Source organism: Triplophysa rosa, linkage group LG17 (genome assembly GCF_024868665.1).
Source record: "Triplophysa rosa linkage group LG17, Trosa_1v2, whole genome shotgun sequence".
In the NCBI taxonomy this organism is placed as follows: Eukaryota; Metazoa; Chordata; class Actinopteri; order Cypriniformes; family Nemacheilidae; genus Triplophysa; species Triplophysa rosa.
In genome coordinates, this window is record NC_079906.1 from 15,174,681 (window position 1) to 15,198,085 (window position 23,405).

Below are 23,405 nucleotides of genomic sequence, written 5' to 3' on the forward strand. Positions count from 1 at the left end.
ACATTGAAACTAACTTTTCTAACTTGCATGACAAAATGCTACACATTTGTTTCTATCGTATATACAGCCACAGAACAAATTAAGAGACCATTCCAAATTTTCAAAGTCAAATATAATGCAAAAACGTTGAAGCTCATTATCTCAAAACTGCTCAGAATGATGATAGAACCTTATAATTCCAAGGTGGCAATATACAGTGTAATGTATCATGTTATATTATGCATTGAGACTAACCCTTATGCAAAGAAAATATTTTTTACTATAAAATAACTGTCAATATATCAAATGATTTAATATATATTCGAAAATATATAGAATAATACATTATTAATATATTACAATATATTGACTAAGATGAGGATTTGCCTCTTTTCATATATTGAAAAATATAAGCGCTTGGTTCCAATATATGGAAATGAAATAGTTTATATATTGCATTATATTTTCCAGTATTTCCCATATATTTTTTGTATATGTCAGACCCTCTTTTGCAGCATCCTTTCTCTACAATTGATTAATTTGAGTGAAGATGTTAATTTGGATAATTCATGTAAATGAACTGGTTAAAAAACAATTAAAGGAGCTTTGTGTATTTTTTTGGAGGACCGAAATGTTGACCGATTTATTGATCGAAATGTGTCAGGGTTCTGTCAATTTTGTCTAGTTTATTCTTGTTTTTTGTAACAGAGCTCTGACACTGCCATGTGCCAACTTGTTACCTTATTATTGCTTCAGTTGCTCCACGTGCTCTCCCTCGTTACCTGCCTTATTTGCTGCCGTATTTATTTTCCTTGTGTTGGCAGTCCTGTTACAGTTCGTTGTCTTATGTTACCAATTGTGTGTAATATACAAATATACATAACTATATCTTCAGAGGTGTATAAAGACTTTACATAATGAAGCGTTATGTTTTTATTACTTAGAATTAGTTATTTCTATCTACACACACCATGGGTCCCCTTACATGGAATTCACCATGTTGTTTCTACAGTAGCCCTAAACAGACAAACTGTTACAGAGTGTGTTTTTCCTAAATACATGAACTCAGCAATGAAGCCAAAACGTGACGACATCTTAGTTCTGTGTCAGCCACCGTAGTGTTTCGAAAAGGCGGGGTGGAGTGAGTGGTTGGTTGCAATTTGCAACCTCACCACTAGATGCCGTTAAATTTCATACACTGGACCTTTAACTTATTTGCATCCCAACATGAACGTCTCTATGCAGCATCTTGTTTTATTGCTGCTATTTGTTTCCTTTTTGGTTTCTGCTCCTTGTTTCAATTCTAATTTTATGAATCGTACTCATCCAGTCCTTTACAGTTTAAAGGTGAAAACACTGCACTAAACATATCTGATTTTAAAATGCAGTAATGTAGAGTGGGATTTTTGGATCAGTGAAATTTTACCCCAGGCAGAGATATCAAGCACAACGTGATAAAAATAGAACGCAAGGCGCCAACAAAACGGCTTAGTGCACATCGTTTTATCACGATCTGCCTGGTTGACGCACGTTGCTGCTTGGAAAAAGAAGTAAAACAGTGAAAATAAAAATCAAATCTCAATATGCCCATCGAGACTTTCTTTGGTTTCCAGTATAAGTCACTTCAGTAAATCAGTCCTCCCCGTTTTCTGTATCCTTTTTCCTCTGAGTGTTCCACTCGCCACTTACCAGAGAAACACCATTCAGATTCAATCCAGGGAGAGAGGATCAATAGAGCTTACATGCCCCTCTCACTTCCCCCCAAAGAAGAGTCGGAACTGTACGGCTTTCGAACACAATCCACATGTTCCGTTCCCATATCTCCTCTGAGGATTAAACGTTAACAAGGCCTGCCAAACACAGTATCCCCTCTGGCAGAGCACACATGAAATTCTTCTCAAGTGTCTGTCTATCTGTGTGTGTGTTTAAATACATGTTCTTATAATCCTGTGTAAATGTCTGTTGATCAGAACAGCTTTTAATTCCCATCACGTGCATATGTGTGTGTGATCAGAACAGGGGTGCGGAGGGACGCTCGGTTGTGGTGCAGGAACGCAGGCTGCTGGTTGGGGTCCATAATGGCTGGGGTTGGGTGGAGAAACCTCAGGTGTTGGTGCTTGAGCGTGAGGCCGTTGGGAGCGGAACGGCCGGGGCCCGCGGAGCCGTCACAGGCGGCAGCTTCAGACAGACTTCCAAGGAAAAATTCAAGTGAGTGCTTGGTCCATCTGCCGCTCTCTAATTTACTTAAATCAGAGGAATTTTGTCATACTGCTATTAACAATGTCATGGTACATTAATTCTTATTTTTTTATTGTACCCAGGTATCCTTTATCTTTATGTCTGACAATCTAGAAACGTCATGTTCTCCCTGTGTCTGCAAGGTTAAAGAAATCACCCAAAATGAATATTTCAAAAAAGCACCATAAAAATTGTCCATACGTCTTTTGTAGGTCTAAAATCTCATCTTTACAAACTTGCTGCATTAAAGGAATAGTTCACCCAAATATAAAAAATTCTGTCATCTACTCACCCGCTTGTCATTTTATACCTATATGACCAACGGCGGTACCCGGTGGTGTTTTGTGTCCATACAATAGAAGTGAATGGGTACCCCCGTTGTTCAGTTACCAACATTGTTCAAAATTTCTCAAAAACTTTTGATTTCAAATGGTTGCATTAATATGTCACAAGAGGTAGCCTATATGGACCGGCTTGAGTCCAGATTCATTTTAGCTTTTTTTCCTGAGCTTGACAGCTTACCTGCTCATAGATTACATCTTTAACATCTTTTGTCGTTGGTGAATGAAAAAAATAAAGAGTCATATGGGGTGAGGACAGATAACAGAATTTTCGGGTGATCTGATCCTTACGGCTACTCCAGAATCCCCTCATGTCGTCCCAGCCTAATGCCCCATCTGTCTTGTTCTAATGACTCTAGCTCTCGACCCCACACTGATTCTTTTCCCTGGTGCTTACTAGGGGTGTTGGGAAAAATCGATTCACCTAACTATCGCAATTCTTTTAAAAACGATTTAAAAATCGATTGGTTTATCTCAGAATCAATTAATTTTTTTATTTTACTTCTCCTAAGCGGTGGTGGAGTTACTTCCAACAGAGGGCGTAAAGCATATGTTTGTATCTGTATTAGACGACGTCGTATCCGTTTTAAGATTTTTTAAGAAAAATCATGGCCGAGTCAACGGATCAAAGCTTGGAAATTATTTCGGCACCTTCACGTTTCAAATCCCAAGTGTGGAAACACTTTGGATTTTACACTTTACTGGGAAAAGCAGCGCTAGACATGACTAAAACGGTATGCAAACTCTGCCATACACTGAGTTTCATGGTTCAAGGTACTTTAAAATATACACTGTGTATGTGTATGCTCCTGAAATAAAAGTTCAGAAAGATGTGATGCATTGTTTTTGTTAATATGACTCATAATATACAGCAGGGCTATTCAATTAGTTTGTCATGGGGGCCAGTTCATGAAAAGCATCCCAAATGAGGGGCCGGAGAGATATGGCTTGCAATATGAGGGATGACACAACAACAATAAGAAATCCGTTTGATTTTTTCCCAAATTCCGTTTTTTTCTGTTTTAATTTTTCTGCATTTTCCGTCCTTCACTATACAATAGTAATATATTTGCCCACATGAAAAAATACTTCAGTATACTACAGTATTCACTTATAAACTATATTAAAAGCCTGCAGTAGATACAGTACGTTGAACCATACAGGGGAAAATAAAAATAGAAATAATAGAATCTTACAAAATACATTTGAAAGATTCTGTGCCATTCCGCGTTATACAGCAACATCTGTTTAATGCCTGAAATCCGTGATTAAATCTTAGAGCCGTGTATGTTGTATTTTTACATTTTTGCCCCATAAGACACACAAAGTTTTTTCCTACATTTAAAAATGCTGATGTTGTATGTTAAACTGCACAACAACAATGCATCTTTTCTACATTCAAACATGTTCATGTGTTGTATTTTAAAACTGCGTAACAAAAAAGGAAACTTCAGTGAGTGAAACAACATTAACCTACACAGGCGCTGTTCTCCGCCCTTGCCTCTGTACTTTTGAAATGGTGGTCCTATTCGTGCTAGCAAAATGTCAGAAATGAAACTAATAAAAGTTATCATCCGTCATCGTCCTGTTCACCGCGTCCCACAGGGGAGAAGGCTTGCGAGTCGCGCTACTCGCCTGACGTCACGAGACTCCTGCTTGGTGTTGCTGCAGCTCGTTCGGAATGGAACAGGCGCGCGTCACTTCAGTACTGTAGGGTCCGTTCCCGACTGAACTAAATTTATTCTACAGATTCTTTTTCACACTATGCTTACTTGAAGGGCCGGAACAAATTACATCGAGGGCTGGGTTCGGCCCACGGGCCGCCAATTGAATAGCCCGGATATACAGTCTCTTCAATGGTATGATCAAGTATTTTCCTAGTCTTTAATAAGCAAACAAAAATCACAATAAATTGTAATATCCACTCGCAATAGTTATATAATCGCAATATATATTGAATCGGCACACAAGTATCGGGATAGTATTGAATTGGCAAAGTAGTGTATCGTTACACTCCTAGTGCTTACCGGGCAGAGGTGTCCTCACCTCGTTCGTTTCATCGTCTCCATCTCTTATTTAACACGATCCTTATCAAATAGAGCTTTTCACACCTTTTCATTTCCAGGAAGTAATTTAAGATCAGTTCTAATTTTTAACACAAAGGCCTCTTGTGTTTAATTAAACTGGTTTTGCTTGACTGCACTATAAATGCTTGAACTTACTGTACTTTATGCTTGAAATACTGAACTTTAAACTCCGTAATGCACGTCTCACTGTAAAAAACAACAAGTAGTGTTTTTTGTGTGTTTAAGTAAATTTTACTTAAGAAAACTGTGTGAAAAAACTTTACAAACATTTTAAAGTAAAATTTACTTTAAAAAAAATTGTGCAAAAATGTGTGCAAATTAACACAAAAAATTAAGTAAATCCTACTAGTTGTTTTTTACAGTATACATTACAAAACAACTTTGTCATCTTTTCTGTCATTCCACTCTATTTATAACGCTACAAAAAAAGAGGAAAAGTGAGTAATGAAGGTTTAATTGTTGAAGGCTGCTTAACTCCATCCGCTGAAAAGAAAGAGCCACACCACCACAGTGTCACTGCCACGTGCAGATCCCTCGGAGGTAGTCACAAGCACTGTTATGCACGGCGAGAGAAAGAGGTCTATAATTAACCAATGAGAGAAATTAGGTGTCTATGAGAGTGGAGCATCACACTCTGCCCTTTTTAAGAGAGAGAAATTGGGTGTAATTATAGAGACGTTAGCACTAAAAACTTTTCCTGCCGAAAAGTGACACCGTTGCGATGAAGACATTGAGCGCAAGTGCGATCGTGCGAAACCTGTGGAAGGATGATGCAAATGATTAGACACCTGTCTGCAAATGAGTGTTTGACATAAATCCTGAGTTTGAAATTTCAACACCTTCGGTTTATGTTGTAGTAATGAACACTTTGATAACTTTATTCTTCATCATCAGATAATTTTTTGTATGTGAAATTGATATTGAAAAGTGAATGTTTATATTTGTCATGTTTCTTGTTTTCTCCTGCTTGTGTATTTAAGTTTCAGCATCAGACTGTAAAGGCTATAATGATGTAACAGAAAACAGAGCATGAATATATGCATAATTTGGTGAAAGACTGTAACAATGGCATTCTAAAGTTGCACGAACAGTAAAAGCAGGGCCAGCAAACCTTTTTTAGCTTAAAACTTTGTGTACCGCTCCTGCTAAATTGCCACAGATGTACTGTTCTTTTTCTTTTAGCGCTATATGACTTTCAAAAGCTCATTTGTCAAGTTAATGTGGCGGAGCTGTGTTCTTCCTACAATTAGGATTTATTTCAAGAATTTCTTAAATAACATTGTTTTTTGGAAACTTAACAGGTTCTCAGTTAGTGTTTTAAGTGTATTATAAGATTTTTTAAATGCATAATTTGATTTTATGCAATTGCTCTCCCTGCCATGTGCTTAATAGTTTTATTGACGTTAATTTATTGAGGGAGTAGTTTACCCACTAAAAATAATTTTGTCATCATTACCCAACATCATTTAATTCCAAATAACGCCGTCCCTCAGGCTTCCTATTTTATAACATGACCTCTTTAGTTATATTGATTTTCCTTACCCAGATAACCTGACTTTTGCGGTTAACATCAGTTTGACCTCGTTTGTGACCCTCGACCACAAAACCAGTCATAAGGGTCAAGTTTGTGAAATTGAGATTTATACGTACTCTGAAAGCTGAATAATAAGCTTTCTATTAATGTATGGTTTGTTAGGATAGGACAATATTTGGTCGAGATATTACTATTTGAAAATCTGGAATCTGAGGGTGCAAAGAATCCAAATATTGAGAAAATCGCCTTTAAAGTCCATCAGAGGCGCTGTAGCAGGGTTGCTAAGAAGAAACAGGTTTTGGCTTACCACTGTAATGATGGAGAGTAGATGAACTCAAAAGCCTAAATTCTAAGCTTTACATACAGTAGATATCAAACTTGAGTGGGTAATTCCCAAACAGCGGGCAGCAGCGAGCGAAGTTTGTAGGTTTGTTTCCAGTCATTTTTGTTCGCGATTTTGCTGCATTCACTCAAAAATGAATTTTTAATATACAATATGTGTGCTAGTTAATTTACAAAATATCTTAATGGAACATGATCTTTACTATATTAATATTACTACTAATATCCTAATGATTTTTGACCTAAAAGAAAAATCGATAATTTTGACCCATAAAATGTATTGTTGGCCATTGCTACATATATACCCGTGCTACTGGTTTTGTGGTCCAGGGTCACATTTCATTTCAACCTACGTAAAGTAACCTCCAATTTTCTTTCAAACAGGGATGAGATGATAAAGGCAAAAGTTATGGATTGCGCCATTTCCATGATTTCTTAACCTAATAATCAACAATCTACAGTCACCAGGGAATACCAAGCAAAAAATTTAACTTGTCATCTTAACAAAAAGCTTTTTTGCTTCAGAAAATATAGCATATATATCTTACGAAATATTTTTAAGATTCTTTTGAGTTGCATTTCAATTCTTTTTCGAAACTTTGAAGCTCCAGTCCTCATTCATTGCAATTGCATGGAAATGAGCGGGAAATAAATTATTAAAAAACATCTCTTCTTTTGTGCTTTATGGAACAAAGAATAGCATCCGGGTTTGGAACTGACGTGGGAGTAAATGGCAAAATTTTCATGTTTTATGGGAACTATCCATTTAATGGTCAGAACTGTAATTAGAACTAAGTGTGACTGTAAGCGTCAAACCCCAGGTGTCTTTGTTCAAGAACAATGTCTGCATGTAGCCAAAGTTTGTGACACTGGCAATGAGCTTTCCAAACCCCATAAAACAGTTAACTGAGATGCCACGTTAATGAATGTCATAAGTCTTTCTGGGTCTGTGTGGGTGTGTAGGTCCATTACACAACCTTCCATGCTGAGCTTAATGTATTAAGTTGTTGTCTCTGATGTTTGACTGATCTGGCGCTCTCTTTCTCCCTCCTGCAGTGATAGACTGTCTCTTCGTGGCAGTGTGGAGCTGAAGTTGATGAGACACTCAGCTTTCAGCATCATCTTCCAGCTCCAACATGTTTTCTCTTGTCCGCTGGCTGGAGATGGGCAGGTGAGACCGAACAGTCGTCTTTTAAAACTTATTACAATTTCTATCCCTCTTGGCTTCACTTGAATGAAACGAGGAAACCTCCTCTGTTATTTATTTTGCTCATGACACGTTTCCAAACATTATTTAGGAGGACCGGACTGTTTGCTTATATTAAAGGCACAGTTCCCCCAAAATTCTAAATCTGTCATCATTTACTCACCCTCTTATCATTTTAAAACGCTTTCATTCTTCTTCAGAACACAGAAGAAGATATTTTGAAGAATGATGGTAACTGAACAATGGCGGTACTCATTGACTTCTACTGTATAGACACAAAACCAATGCAAGTGAATGGGTACCGTTGTTGTTCGGTTACCAACATTATCAATTTGTTGTTCAAGGCAAAACTCCAGCTTTTAACCGAACTTTAAATCTATCCCTAATGCTGTTTAGCAGATAGAAAAGGTGTTCCAGAACTAACATGGTCCTGGTCCAGGCTCTTGTCCTGTTTGGCAAAATTCACAGTGAGAGTGAGAGCAAATGTTTTTTGGATGCTCATTTCCCAACATGGGCTGACTTTTGTCGCACATTTAAATAGCAAAACGTATAGTTTGGTGAATGCTGTAGGGTTCAGTGTCTTAGTTTATGTGAAATGCACTGTACAAACATCTCGGCTAATTGACTTTGATCCCTGTCAATTAATGCCAGAAGACTGTTTTTACAAAGAAAATAATTCCTTCATTTGTCTTTAACTTTACATTCAGAATGTATTAGAACGTCTGCTCTTTATTTTTGCTCTTTATTAGATAAAACGGTTCAGTATTCCGGAGACCTCCAGGCTAATGGATGGTAATGTAACCTCTGTGACCTAACCCATCTACTGTAGCTCAGAGTCCTCAGGGAAAGAAGAAGACTTTGCCTTCTCTCTTCGGAACGCTGTCTAATTGTGAGCGGATCTGAGAGATAACTCTGTCACACTCTCACAGTTTCTCTCTCCCTCTTTATCTCGGTCCCAGTCCGTCTGCCTCTCTGGAGTATTGCCGTGTCCCTCATTGCCTCTCCCTGAGGAAATTAAACAGCCATCCTTGACCAGACAGGCTCAGTAAATAAACATTTTGGGAGAAAGATTGAGAAGGGGTTGAAGATAGAAAAAGTGAATATCAGGTTCCAGGCGGCAGGCACAAAGGCATCCAATCCAATCAGGCGTCATTCATCCGCCTGGACCCCAGCTCTCCTCTCGGTGCTCAGGGCCCTGCTTCAGTCTTAACACCCTCAGGATTAGCCCCTTCTAATGAAATGACACAAATGTGGCTCTTTGGTCTATCTAGAGCAGCCTTAGCGCACACAAACTCTGAAATCGAATCCGTCTCAAGGGGGCTTGTTTTTCTCTGCCAGGCAACACAGCATGTTTTAAAAACACTCGTGGCCCTGGTTAAGTCATAAGAGATTTTGCCAATTACACGTGTGGGTGGAATTGTCATTGTGCTCGATAGGATGAATGCTGTTAGTGATCGATGGTGTTATTTTCACCAATTAAAGGGGTCATGTGACACAGCTAAAACAAATATTATCGTTTGTTTTCGATGTAACGCAATGTGTATACACGATTTAAGATTAAAAACGCTGTATTTTCCACATACCGTGCATGTTTATATCTCCTCTTTGCCCCGCCTCTCTGAAATGCGCTGATTTTTTATTAAGCTCATCGCTCTAAAAAAAGGGAGGTGTGCTATGATTGGCCAGTTAACCAGTGCGTAGTGATTGGTCGAATACTGCAAGGATGTGACGGAAATGTAACGACTCTTACCATATTTGAAACATCAGGTTCCAAAGCAATTGTACTGACAGGTACGCCCACCTTACTTGCGTATACATTTGGGCGGTCTTAGTCAAATCATACCACAAACTGACGTAGATTTGTGGGGGTGTGGTTACACGAGACGTTTCAGGCAGGTCTGGGTGAGCATTCGCTTTTAGATAGAATGCATCTTTCATTTTAGCCATTTTACGTGTCTTATACATGCATGGGCAACTTATAACAAACCAAAGAAACAAAAAAACACGTATTCGCGCCATATGACCCCTTTAAAGGAACGGTTCATCATTTACTCACACGCGTGTAATCCCAAATCTGAGAACTCCTCACGTTTTTAACTTTCAAATCATTCCAGGAGATGAACATTTTCATAAAATGAGATGCAAGTGTGAAGGAATTTTCTTTTCGAAAGCAGAGAATTTCTCAAGCTGTCGAGGCTCCTGGTTTGGGGAGACAGTCAGAAGTGTTGGACAAGTGTCACCTCGCACGAACTGTAGATCTCAAACTGGGCTGAGTTTGAGGTTAAAAAAAGAAATTTGAGTGTGTGTCTAAATTCCTAATGACGATGGTGTGAGCATGCGAGAAGACAGATAGGAGGAGAGAGAGAGACAGTCAAAGAGGAATGGAGTAATTGCGTTATAGGTGTATTTATAGAGTGTGGTGAAGGAAGGTGTCTGAAAGTCATCATAGTGACTAATAAAGGTGGGATGAGACACGACCTCCTGAAGATAGAAAGACCTGACTTGCAGCACAGAGAGAGAGAGAGAGAGAGAGAGAGAGATTTTTCTTACATTTTAGCAGCTAATGTGTTGAACACTTATCTCTCCCAATTGCTGTGTCCTTTCTTGTCAACTTCTGAAACCACCTGTACATTAGCCTATACAATATCCCTTGTTAGTACAGTATGAGTTCAATAATAAGTCACATGGTTTGTTGTAAAACTATTGTATACACACTCTAAAAAATATTGTGTAGACTCAAAAAAAAGTACAGTTTGCATCAATATTTTTGAGTTGTGACAACTAACAAAATTAAGTTCATCCAACAAACTACATTGGGTCAGACAGATTACTTTTTCTCTTAGATGAAATGTACATTATTTTTAATCAAATTAAAAGTTGTTGCTCATTATTGAAATTATTAAGATGTTCCAACTTTTTTTTAATACTGATTTAATCAAAGACACTGGTTGCAAATACACTTTTTTATTTTATATCTCAATTTACAAAATTCTCAATAACAATTAAAAGCAAGAGCTAAGTGTGCCTATAGCATCTCCAATGAGATGCCTTTTGAGTAAAACAGCACTTGTGGTAATTTTCTTTGAGCCTAACCATAGCCTCAGCAAATGCTCTATCCTTCAAGACAATGGTAACGTCTTAAAACCACTAACATAACCAAAACCCTTTTAAGTGCCAAGAGAACAAAATATAAACATTATTAAGTCTCATGCTGTTCTCATCTTGATAAAAATCCATAAAATAACTCTGTATTTCTACATTAACTCTCATTATCCAGTACCATGCAATGCATTATGGGAAATGGAGATCCTCAACAATGCTATACTTTGATACAACAAGCATCAGTCATGTACCCTCAACTGTAATAGATTAGTTAAATGATTGAACATGAACAAATTTATTTTTCAAACACTTGACACATAGAGTTTGAACTTGTTTACGTATGTTACATGGTTTGGGAGGAGTCTTGAAATTCGGAACTCATTGGTGTTGAAAAATTAAATTATCTAGCCAATTACTTTGAGTTACTGCAACTTAAATATTGTCGTAAACACATAAACACAGATTTTTAGGTTAAAATTACACCGAATATTAAGCTAAAGTAATTATCTACATTATTAAGTCAGCACAACTCATCAAAATAGAGTTTTACACTTAAAAGTTTTAATTATACCCAAAATGTCGATTTTTGACTTGCACCAATGCATTAAATTAAGTTGTGCCAACAGATGCCATTAATTATTTTTTAGAGTGCAGTGAGGTCCAAAAGTTAACCTGAGAATAAAAGACTCTGCTTATTAGCATTCACAGTGCTATCTATTTTGTACAAAGAAAAAAGATTTGAGATTGCTTCTTAAAATATATTTTCATGCTTATAATATAAATTTTAAATTAGGTACTTTGTATTTTGTAATATTTAGCAGAATTGTTCAATAGAAGCATATTTTGCTAGTAGTTCGACGCATTTTGACCACACAGTATATTTTCAATATGCATTTATATAATGTAATATATTAGATTTAACTATATTAAATATAAATGTGTTTGTTTATCATTTTTTGTTAGTAGGTATGTGTTTAAGTAAAATTATAATTTTTGTTTCATTCTGTGAACTATTAACAATATTTTTTTAACAAATTTCAAAAACATATGAGTTTTGTTTGCATTTATTTGCAGAAAATGAAAATGGGAGAAACAGGTGAAAATAACAGAAAAGATCTTCTGTGTTTTTTGAGACCTCAAATACTGAAAAGAAAACAAGGTCGTATTCACTTTTAAGCAATACAACAGTAAAGTGCAAAACAAATTGTTTGTGTGATAACCTCGATTTTTATAACAGTTTTCATGTGTCTTGTCATGCTGTCAGCCTTTCATATTGCTGTTGGATGACTTTATGTAACTCCTGGGGGTTGATTTAGTTGAAATTCAACAAACACTGGACTAAAATGCATCAGGAATGCTGATTGTCCTGATTCAGGATTATACTTTCAGGGATCATGTCTATAGTTCAGATCTTGTAAAATGTTATGGCTTTAGTTGTGAAGTTACAGGTATTATTAGTCAAATCATTAAAAAGGCAACAGTAAAATACTAGTAAAATCACTTCTGTGTGCCCTCTCTCATCTCCTGTCTGATCTACAGGTACGCTGCTTTTCTGCACAGGTGCGCTCTTGTTCCCTGTTAATTGGCTCATAATGGCTCATGAGAACATTAAAAGCACCCCCCCCCCTTTTTAACTCTCCAGACACTGTAGGTCATACATTTTTTCTTTCACCATTAGGTGGAGCTGTGTAGTTCATTAACAGTATGGGGTGAAAATAGATGTGGGTGCAGACAGTGCTTGAGTCATACTGTGTAGACCACTATTTACTGCATCTTACCTCTGTACGATTACACCCTTAATATGGTCTGATAGATTTACTGAATGGAGGAACATAAAGCCTGACTAATTAGAAAACCGACTGCAGCGTCACACTTCCCTATAAACTCCAGAACTCTGTGCGACAGGCCTAGACTTTCAGAGTTTTGAGGGAATTCTAAAGTGGCTTTTTTACGCTTGTATTTTGGTCTTTCGACTCTTCATTCGCAGGGTTCACTGGGCCGTTACTGTTGGTCTTATCAAAATGCTCAGGCAGAAGGTGAAAGAGAAGAGGATGAGAGGGAGAACACAAGTATAAGTTGGAATGTATATGTGAGCGGGGTATAAACTCTGGGAAAACTGTAGCTGGATAGAGATGCGAAGGGGTGAATTTGCTAAATAATTGTTCCAGTCGTTTCCCCACAAACTCGCCTCCTATGTCTTCTATGCAAATGAAGTCTGTTATAAATAGCACCTTATTCATGACAGTGGCTGTTATTTGACTGGTGCGATTACAGTCGCGCTATTATAGTCTGCGGATGGCAGGTGGTAAATAGAATGTTATTTTAAAAGGATGTTTGTATTCGTTTTCTAGTGATCATGACAGCAGTTATTCATCAAATGATGATCAAATGATGCGGAAGAGCATTATAACTGGGCATGTATCCAGAAACGGGGTTTGGTCGAGTGCACTTTCAGCATTTAAAGAGCCCATTTGAGGCTCGAGGTAGGGCGGTGATGTATAGTCCCAGTAAAATGTGCCAGATCGTAGCAGTCTAATACATCCGACACAACGTGGCACCCAAAACGGTCCTACAAGATTGCGCAACAATCGTGCAATTTGCGTTCAGCATAGTTATTTTGGACAAATTTGCATCTTTATTTACATAATTGCTTTTTGGAATCGTGTGCTAAAACAACGCAGGCAGCACATGCAAATAAACTACGCCATCAGTGGCACGATTCATTTCTAGAGAGTTCCCCCTTGAGAATTGTGCAGTGTAGTTTAGGTGAAGGGGAGACAGGGAGATTGAGTGTGCGTGGACAGAGAGAGAGAAGGAGAAATATGAACTGCTCGCTTGGCATGATGTGGTTTGACTCAGCAAAAAGAGACTTGTAGTACTAAATCTTGAGCAGAGAGAATCTCAATCAACCTCTGAACTAAAAACACCATCTCTCTAATCTGCCTCTCTGCATTACTCGGATCACATTTCTCTCTGCTTTGCTTACCAAAGATATTTGGAAGAATGCTTGTAAGATGTAACCAAACAGTTCTTTGCCACCATTGACTACCATAGTAGGAAAAGTTTCTTTGAAAATTTCTTTGTTCTTTTGAACACAAAATAAGATATTTTGAAGAATGTAGGAAAGCAAAGAGTTCTGGGGCACTACTGACTACCATTGTAATTATTCCTACTTTGGTAGTCAATGGGGTCCAAGAACTGTTTGGTTACACGCATTCTTCCAAATATCTTTCTCTGTGCTCATCAAAACAAAGACATTTATACAGATTTGGAACAACTCGAGGGTGAGTAAATGATGACAGAATGTTTATTTTTGGGTGAACTGTCCCTTTAAATGTTCTTTATGAATAATTTTAGGAAAATGGGTCTTCTATGTCATCACGGCAGAATGTATTCACATTAAAATTCTATACATTTTGATTCAAGCAACCGTGCATCCTTTCCCTTAAAGAACGTTTGCGTTTGTACCTTACAATTTTTACATGTATATCTTTTCTATTATTTTAATGAGGTCAGACTGGCTCACTTTGCACTTACACGTGTTTCCACAGTCCTTGTTTATACTTTTACGTAAGTGTGCTGCAGTTCACTTAAATTCTGCAGCTTAAGTTCCCAATTAAACCAAATAATCAAACACAGGCTTTCATCATAAATTCTCATATTTTGCCCTCAATCTCTTTCCCTCTTTTTTGATCTATCTTTCTTTCTTCTCTTGAGTTGTTGCTGTACAAGACTGACAGCTGATCCCTCCTCAGATAGCTTCTAATGCCGCTCTGTTAACACCAATTTTCCAATGCGGCAGCACAAACAAGACCTGCTTTCGCTCTGAAAAGCTGCTTTTATCGTTTCTTGACCGGCCTGTGTCATTTAAGCCACGGTAATGTAATAAAGCGTTGCGTGATGCTTGCGGACAGGCCTGCTCCTGGCCGATGTGGGGTTTTGTTGCCAGCCTGCCACTAGCAGTGACTCGTGGATAATAGAGAGTGAGTCGGAGACGAGATTTCCTCGTTTGTGTCCTACGGCCAGTTGATCATTTGTGTTTCGCTTTTCATGCAAAGACACTGATGCCGCTGTGGAAAGAGGGCTGTCCTCTGAGGCTTTGAAAAGAGGTCCCTGTTAAAAAACAGCATATGCTGGTATAGGTTTTGAAGAATGGTAGCTGGTCTTGTGCTGGTTTAAGCTGGTCATGTGCTGGTTTAAGATGGTCCTGAGCTGGTTTAATACCAGCTTAAACCAGCTCAGGACCAGCTTAAACCAGCTACCATGCTTCAAAACCTACCTAACCAGCATATGCTGTTTTTTTCAACAGGGGTGAGCGCAGCCGGACTGTTTATTGTGATTTATAGAAACAACTGCAGTAGAAATGGTTATTGGCACACTCACAGTTTCTGGAAGTGTTGCAGTTGCACTTGTATTTTAGGAAAATAGGTATGTATTGGTATAATGATACCCATCCTATTAGGGGACCTTTAATCTTTTTGATATTTGTATGAATGAATTTGAAAAAGCCACTGGTGAATGTGCGAAGTGCTTCGAGTCACTGGAATTCTCACCGTATGGCATGAAGACCAGCTTGAATCAGACCGTGAGCATACCTGGAGTGTTTCACAGGGATAATTATCGGTTTGCATTTGACTGTCATTTCACGCAGGGAACGCCGTGAGGAGGTGGTTCAGACTGAGTGAAAAAAAAAAAGATTCTTTTATGATTTATCACCAAAAAAGAACACAGAACAGAGCACTTGAAAATCAAGCAGACCGAAAAGACCATGTGGGTTGTTACACGCAGGTGGTGAATGCAATGATTTGCAAGAGAACAGCTTTTTGAGAGCCTTTGTGAATTCATACTATAAACCATCACAAAATGTTTTTCAAATAACCCCCATGCCGTCTCTAACGCAGCAGAGGAAAATGAAGATGTCCACCGTTGGTTGACGTAGAGGTAAATTATGTTCCATATCAAACAATGCTAGACGAGGAGCTTACCCAACACTCTAAAAGCACCAAAGCCGTTGGAGCAGAAATCGATGAAACCTCTGCGATTGATTTACTTTCAGCTCTTTTACAACACCGCTGCTACATGTCTTGGTAAGTAGCGAGATTTATTCTTGCGGCCGAGCCACGCTGATTAAATTTGTGCTTCCTTGTTTTGAAAATGAAGATATTTCTCTTGTTTGTGAGTGTGGCCTCTGGCTGTGTCAAACTCTGAGTTTGAGAGATGAGTTAATGATGGGTAAAGCTCGCTTTCACTTAAGAATGAAGTGGGTAATTTCAACGCAACAGAAATGTGTCAGCAAACGGATTTGCAGAAATAATTTCAGGTTTCCAGAATAATCCGCCTGTCAAACAGTCCTGTCTCAAACTCACCCCATTGGTTTTGCTACATGTTGTTGCTCTATGTTGGGCTGGTCAGGGTGGTCGACTAAAGCATTATTTACGGCTTGCGTTTAACTGTATCTGCATATTATGCTAGGAATAGGTGAACATGTTTTAAAGGGATAGTTCACCCAAAAATAAAAATTCTGTCATTGTTTGCTCACCCTCTTGTCATTTCAAACCTGTATGACTTTCTTCTGCAGTACACAAAAAGATACTTGTTAATTGATAATGTTGGTAACCAAACAACAGCGCTACCCATTGACTTGCATTGGTTTTGTGTCCGTACAATCGAAGTGAATGGGTACCGTCGTTGTTTCGTTACCAACATTCTTCAAAATATCTTCTTTTGTGTTGTGCATAAGAAAGAAGGTCATACAGGTTTGAAACTGGGTTTCATTTTCATTTCTTTTTTTCCCTTTACCTTCACGCTCCACCTTGAATTTGTGTTGTATAAATGGTGGCCAACTTGCATGGATGGTTGCATCTTCATGCGTATAAATTATGCAGTTCTGTTTGCAGCTACACACTCATATTGGCTTAGGTAGATTTACGTTTGCATCTCCATATCTGCAACAAAACACAAACAAAAAACATCTCTGTTTTTAAAGGGCTGGGGGTTGTTTTAATTGGGATCAACTCATGCGCTTTGCTTTTTTATGCACTTTCATGCTTTTTTATACACCCTCGTTCTCAGTTTCTCATCTAATGCTTACTCTCTTTCTCGTCTGTCTCTTTCACTGTCTACTGTGTTCATTCAGTTCCTCATTAAGGCCTGATTTCCTACAGGCTGTCTGACTGCGTTGGCACAGCCGTGCAATTCAAAAGACGTCTGCAGCCGCAATCAGAGCGGTAAAGCTTATTTATACATTTTTCTTTTATTTGTATTTTTTCCATTCTGTCGTAAATGTCACACAAATGTTAATTAAATGTTAATCAAACATCACACGGTAAGAAAGCTTGTGTCTTCCGCATTGCACGGCTATATTTAGCAGCGCTGAGAGGTCACTCTACCCCAGGGTCTGATGCCTTCGCTCCGGGGGTCCGCCAGGGAGAGCGGGAACAGGGGAAACAATGGTAGACTAATTAGTATGAATGTCAATTGCTCCCACTGAGAAGTTCATAAATCTCTTGCCCAGCCCACTGGGAGTTCACCCTGTTGTAAAGAGACACACTTTTCCTCGGCATCTGCTTGCATTGATCTCACCATGGACTTCTTTGTGATCTCCCGGGAAGCTCCATCAAATGGAAGGCAAGTCCAAGAAAACCTGCATCCATCTTCTCTGGAGCATCTTCTTGCTTGGTTTATTTCACCTGAGATTTCATGTATGTTTCTCTTAGTCACGTCGGTTCTCTCTATTACCCTCTTATTTATTTACCGCTCTGCCTGTCTCTCTCTCTCTCTCTCTCTCTCTCTCTCTCTCTCTCTCCACAGACTTCACCTAATTTTCAGGTCCTTCATTTGGAGTGTTTGGTACTTCACTTTTCATTTATTGGGTGAAGACAGACAGAGAGTAATCTTACAGTGGGTAGTCTTCCAAAACATGTAGGAAAAAGAGGGTCACAATTTAGCTTTCTCATGTATTTCACATTGAGTGAATGAGTGAAAGTGACCTATTAGTCGGATATGGTGACCCATACCCGAAATGTGACCTCTGCATTTAACCCATCCAGAGAGTAGTGAACACACGCACAGCAAGTGGTGCAAGTTTAGCGTTTATCCGTTTACAGAGTCACGCACACTTTGAAATGAGTGAATTCCCTTATTCAACTTATCACTATCTTTCCAAAACACAGTTGGTGATGTAGTGGTAACCATCGCAATTATTTGGCATCGCATGGCATGTCAGTTTGTCACCCTTGCCCTAAGCTTTTTCATATATATAGCACATGTGATAATTCATTGAATTCTTCATTTTTTTTGTGTCATCTTTTTATTATGTAAACAGACATTACTCAAGCCAGGCCCCGGTAAGACCATATGACACATTTTTAGTTCTGCTCCTTTTCAGTGTTTTTAAACAAAGATGCAAATAGAGCCTGCAAGAGACTCAACACAGCATGTGCAGGCCTGGCGTCAACCTCTAGCCATGACAACACTGCAAGCCAACAATGCATCGCCCTGTCCCCGCCACCCCACCACATGGCTGAGCCGTCCCCGAGGAGCACGCCAGCCAAATGAGATGATGATTTCATTCATCAGAACGCTGCTGGCTCTGGTGTAGAGGTGCTAAAGGAGTTTCCTGATCACAACAGATTGTGTGGTGTTATTTACTTTTCATTCAGTGTTCTACCTGAGCGATACTAGACAGGATATATGTTTATTAAAATGAGGAACTGAAAGATCTGTCACACCTACAGCCGTGGCCAAAAGTAATTACCAACTTTAACGTCTTTGGTTTCTATTTAAACATGCAGTACCATTTGAGATACATTATGACTTTGTGTTCTCTACCGCCCTCAGACATTACTTTTGCCCACTACTGTAATTTTGTTTGTAAGGTTTTGCTTTTTTGTAATTACCTTGGATGTCACCGTCGGTCTTTAATCTGATCTCCATGGATCTCAATTCTATTATTGGTTTTGGAGTTACAAAAAATCCTTGATTCCGTCTCTGAAGTCCTGCCTCATGAATTATGGGGATTCAGCTGTGAAATAGCCAGCAGCCATCTGTAAAAGTGTTTGATCTTTCACCTTGATTGAATTACGTAGACAGACCCGTTTGCATGTGAGGACCCTGAACATTTAATCACTTTCTAATGATGAATTTTGTCTTCTGTCTTAATTCATTGTTTTGGTACATCTACTGTCATGATTCTCGGAAATGAGGACCCAGGTGCAGACAACGGTGGACGGAAACACAGGTTTATTACACAAAACACAAAGCAAAACACCCTCGAGGGGGAATAAAACAGACGAGGCAAGGCAACTAACTAAACTACATGAAACTTAGACAGGACTAAACTAACTACACACACAAGACTAGGCAGAGCAAACCGTAACATTTACAATGACGAGGACCACTGAGAATACAAGGTAATCCAAGTTTGTACAAAACAGTACGAAGGGGCACAAAACGAATCAGCACAAGACAAGAGACACGAGGTCAATATATAGGGAAAAACAAGCGAGGGATAACGACACAGGGCAGGCGAGGGTAATCAAAACACTCAGGGAAAGTTAACGAGGAAACGAGATGGCGGGAACAGAGACGAGGACCGGAGAGAGAGAGTAAGGAAGGCCGAAAGGTCAACAATCTCCCTCTCCACATAAAACATAAGGCTTTGTCATGACTCTGCTACAGGACCAAGAAAATCATGACTAAGTGAAGCAGAGCCATGACATCTACAGTCAATGGCTTTTTAATTCTATGCTCTGTGTATAAACACAGAGAGCTTAATTTTCACCGCTGGCAATTTCCCGTTTCTTATTACTGTACTCTCATATGTGGTGAAGTTCGCTTGTTTGCTCTTTAAATTTGGTTTAACATTTATGTTCTTCAGATATAGCCGATGTTGTTACAGCTCATTCTTTGATGTGGAGTTCCTGTTTGTTATGTCCTTCAGTGAATCTCATCTCTGGATGCTTTGATTTGATTTCTCTTTGATGCTGTGTCTTAGAGATGCTCTCTGCAGCATTGTTTAAAATTACGTATCAAGGGCTTCGTATGTATCGTGCTGTAATAGTTAAGCATGAAACATATGGCAAGAGGTTCGTATGCACCTCATAGGGATGATGTCTCATAGTGATGTATCATAGGGATGTTTATTCTAGCCTCTGAGGAAAAACTCATTCTGCGATTATCATGACAAACATTAGTTAAATTAAGGAAATGCCATGATATGCTCAGCTGGGGAGCGTGATATTTCAGAGCTTTGCTTTAGCTGCTTTACATGATTTGGTTTTATATTTTGAAAATGTAGGGCTCCCAATGAGCTATCTATACTGAAGGTTGCTTGAATCCCTTTGAAAGAATCACAGCCACAGTTCAAACAAAAAAGACCAGTTCATGTACTTTACATAAAACATATTGCTGTTGTCCTTCTAAAACGTCAAAATTTTGTGATTCGTATTGTTCACCATAAATCATTATTATTTGTCACCCTTTATGTTTGTCACAGGGTTTTGCAAATACCTACCTAATAGAAAGTATTAAAAAGTGCTTGTCAAAGACTAGAGTGTCCTGAAAAACAGCAAATTTGGACATTGACAATAGGACAGTGACAGTGACGATATCCAAAATATTTTTAAAGACTTCAGGACACTTGTAGGTAAAATAGAACACTTGCCTTCTTCTCATTGCATAGAATGTCTTTCCAAGTGATACCTGTAAACAAATGATGCTTTTCTGTTTAGATGACTTTTAACCAACTTGTAACGAGTCATTTTAGTGGATTTATGAAGTTAACTCATTACAATAACTACTGATCGCCAGACGGTGCCTAAAGGAACAGTTCACCCAAAAATGGAATATTCTTGCATCATTTACTCTCCTTCATGTCATTCCTGTACTGTATGACTTTCTTTCTGCAGAACACAAAACAAGACGTTGATAGCGTTGATATCCAACAACAATGGACCCCACTGACTTTCATTGCAGGAGACAAAATTCCTAAGACATTTCTCAGAATATCTTTTCGGCACATAAGAAAGTCATACAGTTTTCAAATAAAATGTGGGGTAAATTAATGATGCAAGAATGTGAACGATCCCTTTAAATATCACTTGGGTTGATATGTAGGTTGATACATAAATATGATCCATTTTGGAACCACTATACTGTGTTTTCTCAGCAAATGATGTGGAACCTTGTGTGCCTGCAACGCAGCACTGACTGGGATTTTGCAACACGGCTGCACTTAAGCATGGATACTTCATTATCATTCCGCCTGTACTTCCCCTTCCCATCAGTCCCGCTGGCAGCCTCAATGTAGCATAGCGCACACCCGCTGACAGTTCTTCACATTGGACTGCAGCTCAAGGCAGTCCTGCTCCCCTGCCCAGAGCCTCATTCCAACCTCCAAACCACCGGCCACTTTAATAGCTCAGCTTGTTACCCAAACCAGCAGTTTTAATGTGTTCTAGGAGTTGGCAGTGGGAAGACTGTGCGCTGCTTTCATTTATTGTGTACGAGCTGGGTGTTGTGTGATTGTTTTGACTGGGTGACATATTTTTGCCTTGTTACTTTTTGGGTAGATGTGAATTTTTCGGCCAAAATGATTAAATTGGCCCTTTTTACTTGTTACTGATAAGGGCACGTGTCAGTTGGGATTGTCCTGCATGGTGTTGAAATCATATGCAATACCATTTTACACCTGGAGTTACGAGTGTTTCATCACTGAATGGACCTCTGTGCTTTTGAAGTCGAGCCCTTTTGTGCGCTGTTCTGCCGATACGTGTTTGTTTGATTGATTTTAATGAATTTTTAAGTTTTCCATCTCGCCGTTGAACTTCAGATATGCAGGAATGCTTCCAAAAGCCTTTTGACATTTTGTCGTTTTTATAAAGGTTATGCAAAGCGCTGTTTAGAGTGACTGTTTTCCTAACTACATTTCAATCTGGCTTTTATGAAAATTCAGGTCGTACTCTTATTGCTTTTCTGTCCATCTCGCTTTGAACTACAACCTCTCTACTTCATTTTAAATATTTCATTATTCCGGATTTCTCCGAGCTTACTGCGTATCCATGACATTTCTCATTTTCTAATCAACATACAAGAACAAAATAGAAATTAACATGGTATATAAAAGACATTTTACTCAGCATTCATCCAGAATGAGATTACTCATCATCCTCCTCGAAAGCTCTTTCCAAATAGAAAACACTCCAGTATGAAATTGTGTTGACTCCGGTGAGAGAAGGAGCTCGGGATCTGACAAGAGGGATTCGAGGTAAATTATGTAGGAGAGATTATTTCCAACTCTATACCCTGTCAGCTGGAACAAGAGCTGGGGAAGTTCATTTAAATATCTGAACTGTTCTAAGGATTATATGGATTTAAAGGAATTGTCTTAGTAGAACACTGGCGCTGTTTATGTAGGGTAGATCTTTATGAATAACACGCTACTTCAAACAATGTATGTAGCCGGTTCTTTTTTTAGAAATATAGTTACCAATTCATATCCCGGCATGAGTGATGTTACTCTCGCTGTTTGTCATTGATGTATGAGTCATTACATTACACCAGGGATGGTTCTTGTTCATATCCACACTTAGGCCACCCTTTCTCTTCCACAACCTGTTGTCTTATCTTGTGACGTTTTTTTTGTTGTTGTTAAATATTGTTTTTATAAACAACATTAATTGATGTACACCTTTAAATTGAAGTCATTTAATATAAATAATTTCAGTCACTTTTTATTTTGTTTTTTATGCATTTTAATAGTGTGCTCTTGTATAGACTTCAGAAAACATAAATAAAGCTGGTCCTGTTTCATTTTTTTAACGCTACACAAATAGTAGATTTAAACCCAAATCAAAATGTTCAACAAAGTCTTCCATTATATATTAATATTTAAAAAGTTGTAGTAATATATTTACCAAAAAGGAAACCGGCAGTGGACCAGTGTTTACATCTTGTGAAGTGGTTTATACGGTTGTCAAAAGAAAAACGGAGTGCTCTCCCTAAGAACAAGGTTTCTTTTAAGGATCGACTAAATATATGTTAGATGTCCATATCAGGATTGAGAGACGGAGAGACTGTTGTCCCTCTTGGTAAAGGTGATTGTAAATCTCTCACTGTCCCTCTCATCTGCTTTCTCTCTCTTACTCGACCCCTTGCTCTCGTCCTATGAAGTGTGAAATACATCTCAGTGAGAGAGATAAAGCTCTTGTATTAACGGCCTTTGCTGAAGTGGAGAGTATTTACCATACAGGCCATATATCACTGGCCAGATACATCAAACCTCAGAGAGAGAGAGAGAGAGAGAGAGAGAGAGAGAGAGGTGGGAACGAAAGGGAGGGTTTGGGGAGGTGGGTTGAATAATTTCTTCACTCGCTCTCGCTCTTTTTCTATCATGATTAATTACGGCAAGCTGAGCCTGACCGGCTCATTTATTGATTGCCTTTAATGCCTGATCCCATGGGATCGTAGCTGAGCCAAGAGGTGTCTCAGTTCACCCTCCATTTCTCTCTCTCTCTTACTCGTTTTATCAGTCATCTTTATTTCATTTCACTCACTCTGCTCTGATTGCGTGCGTG

General features: G+C 38.6%; 1 protein-coding gene across 1 annotated transcript in view; it reads left to right on the forward strand.

Annotated features, from left to right (window-relative positions):
- LOC130568214 (nephrocystin-4-like) overlaps nt 1–23,405 on the forward strand; it is a 125,850-nt gene that overhangs the window by 51,916 nt on the left and 50,529 nt on the right. The window contains exons 7-8 of the mRNA XM_057356932.1: nt 1,994–2,187; nt 7,578–7,692. Of these exons, the coding sequence (XP_057212915.1) occupies nt 1,994–2,187; nt 7,578–7,692 (309 nt within the window). The remainder of the gene's footprint in view (nt 1–1,993; nt 2,188–7,577; nt 7,693–23,405) is intronic.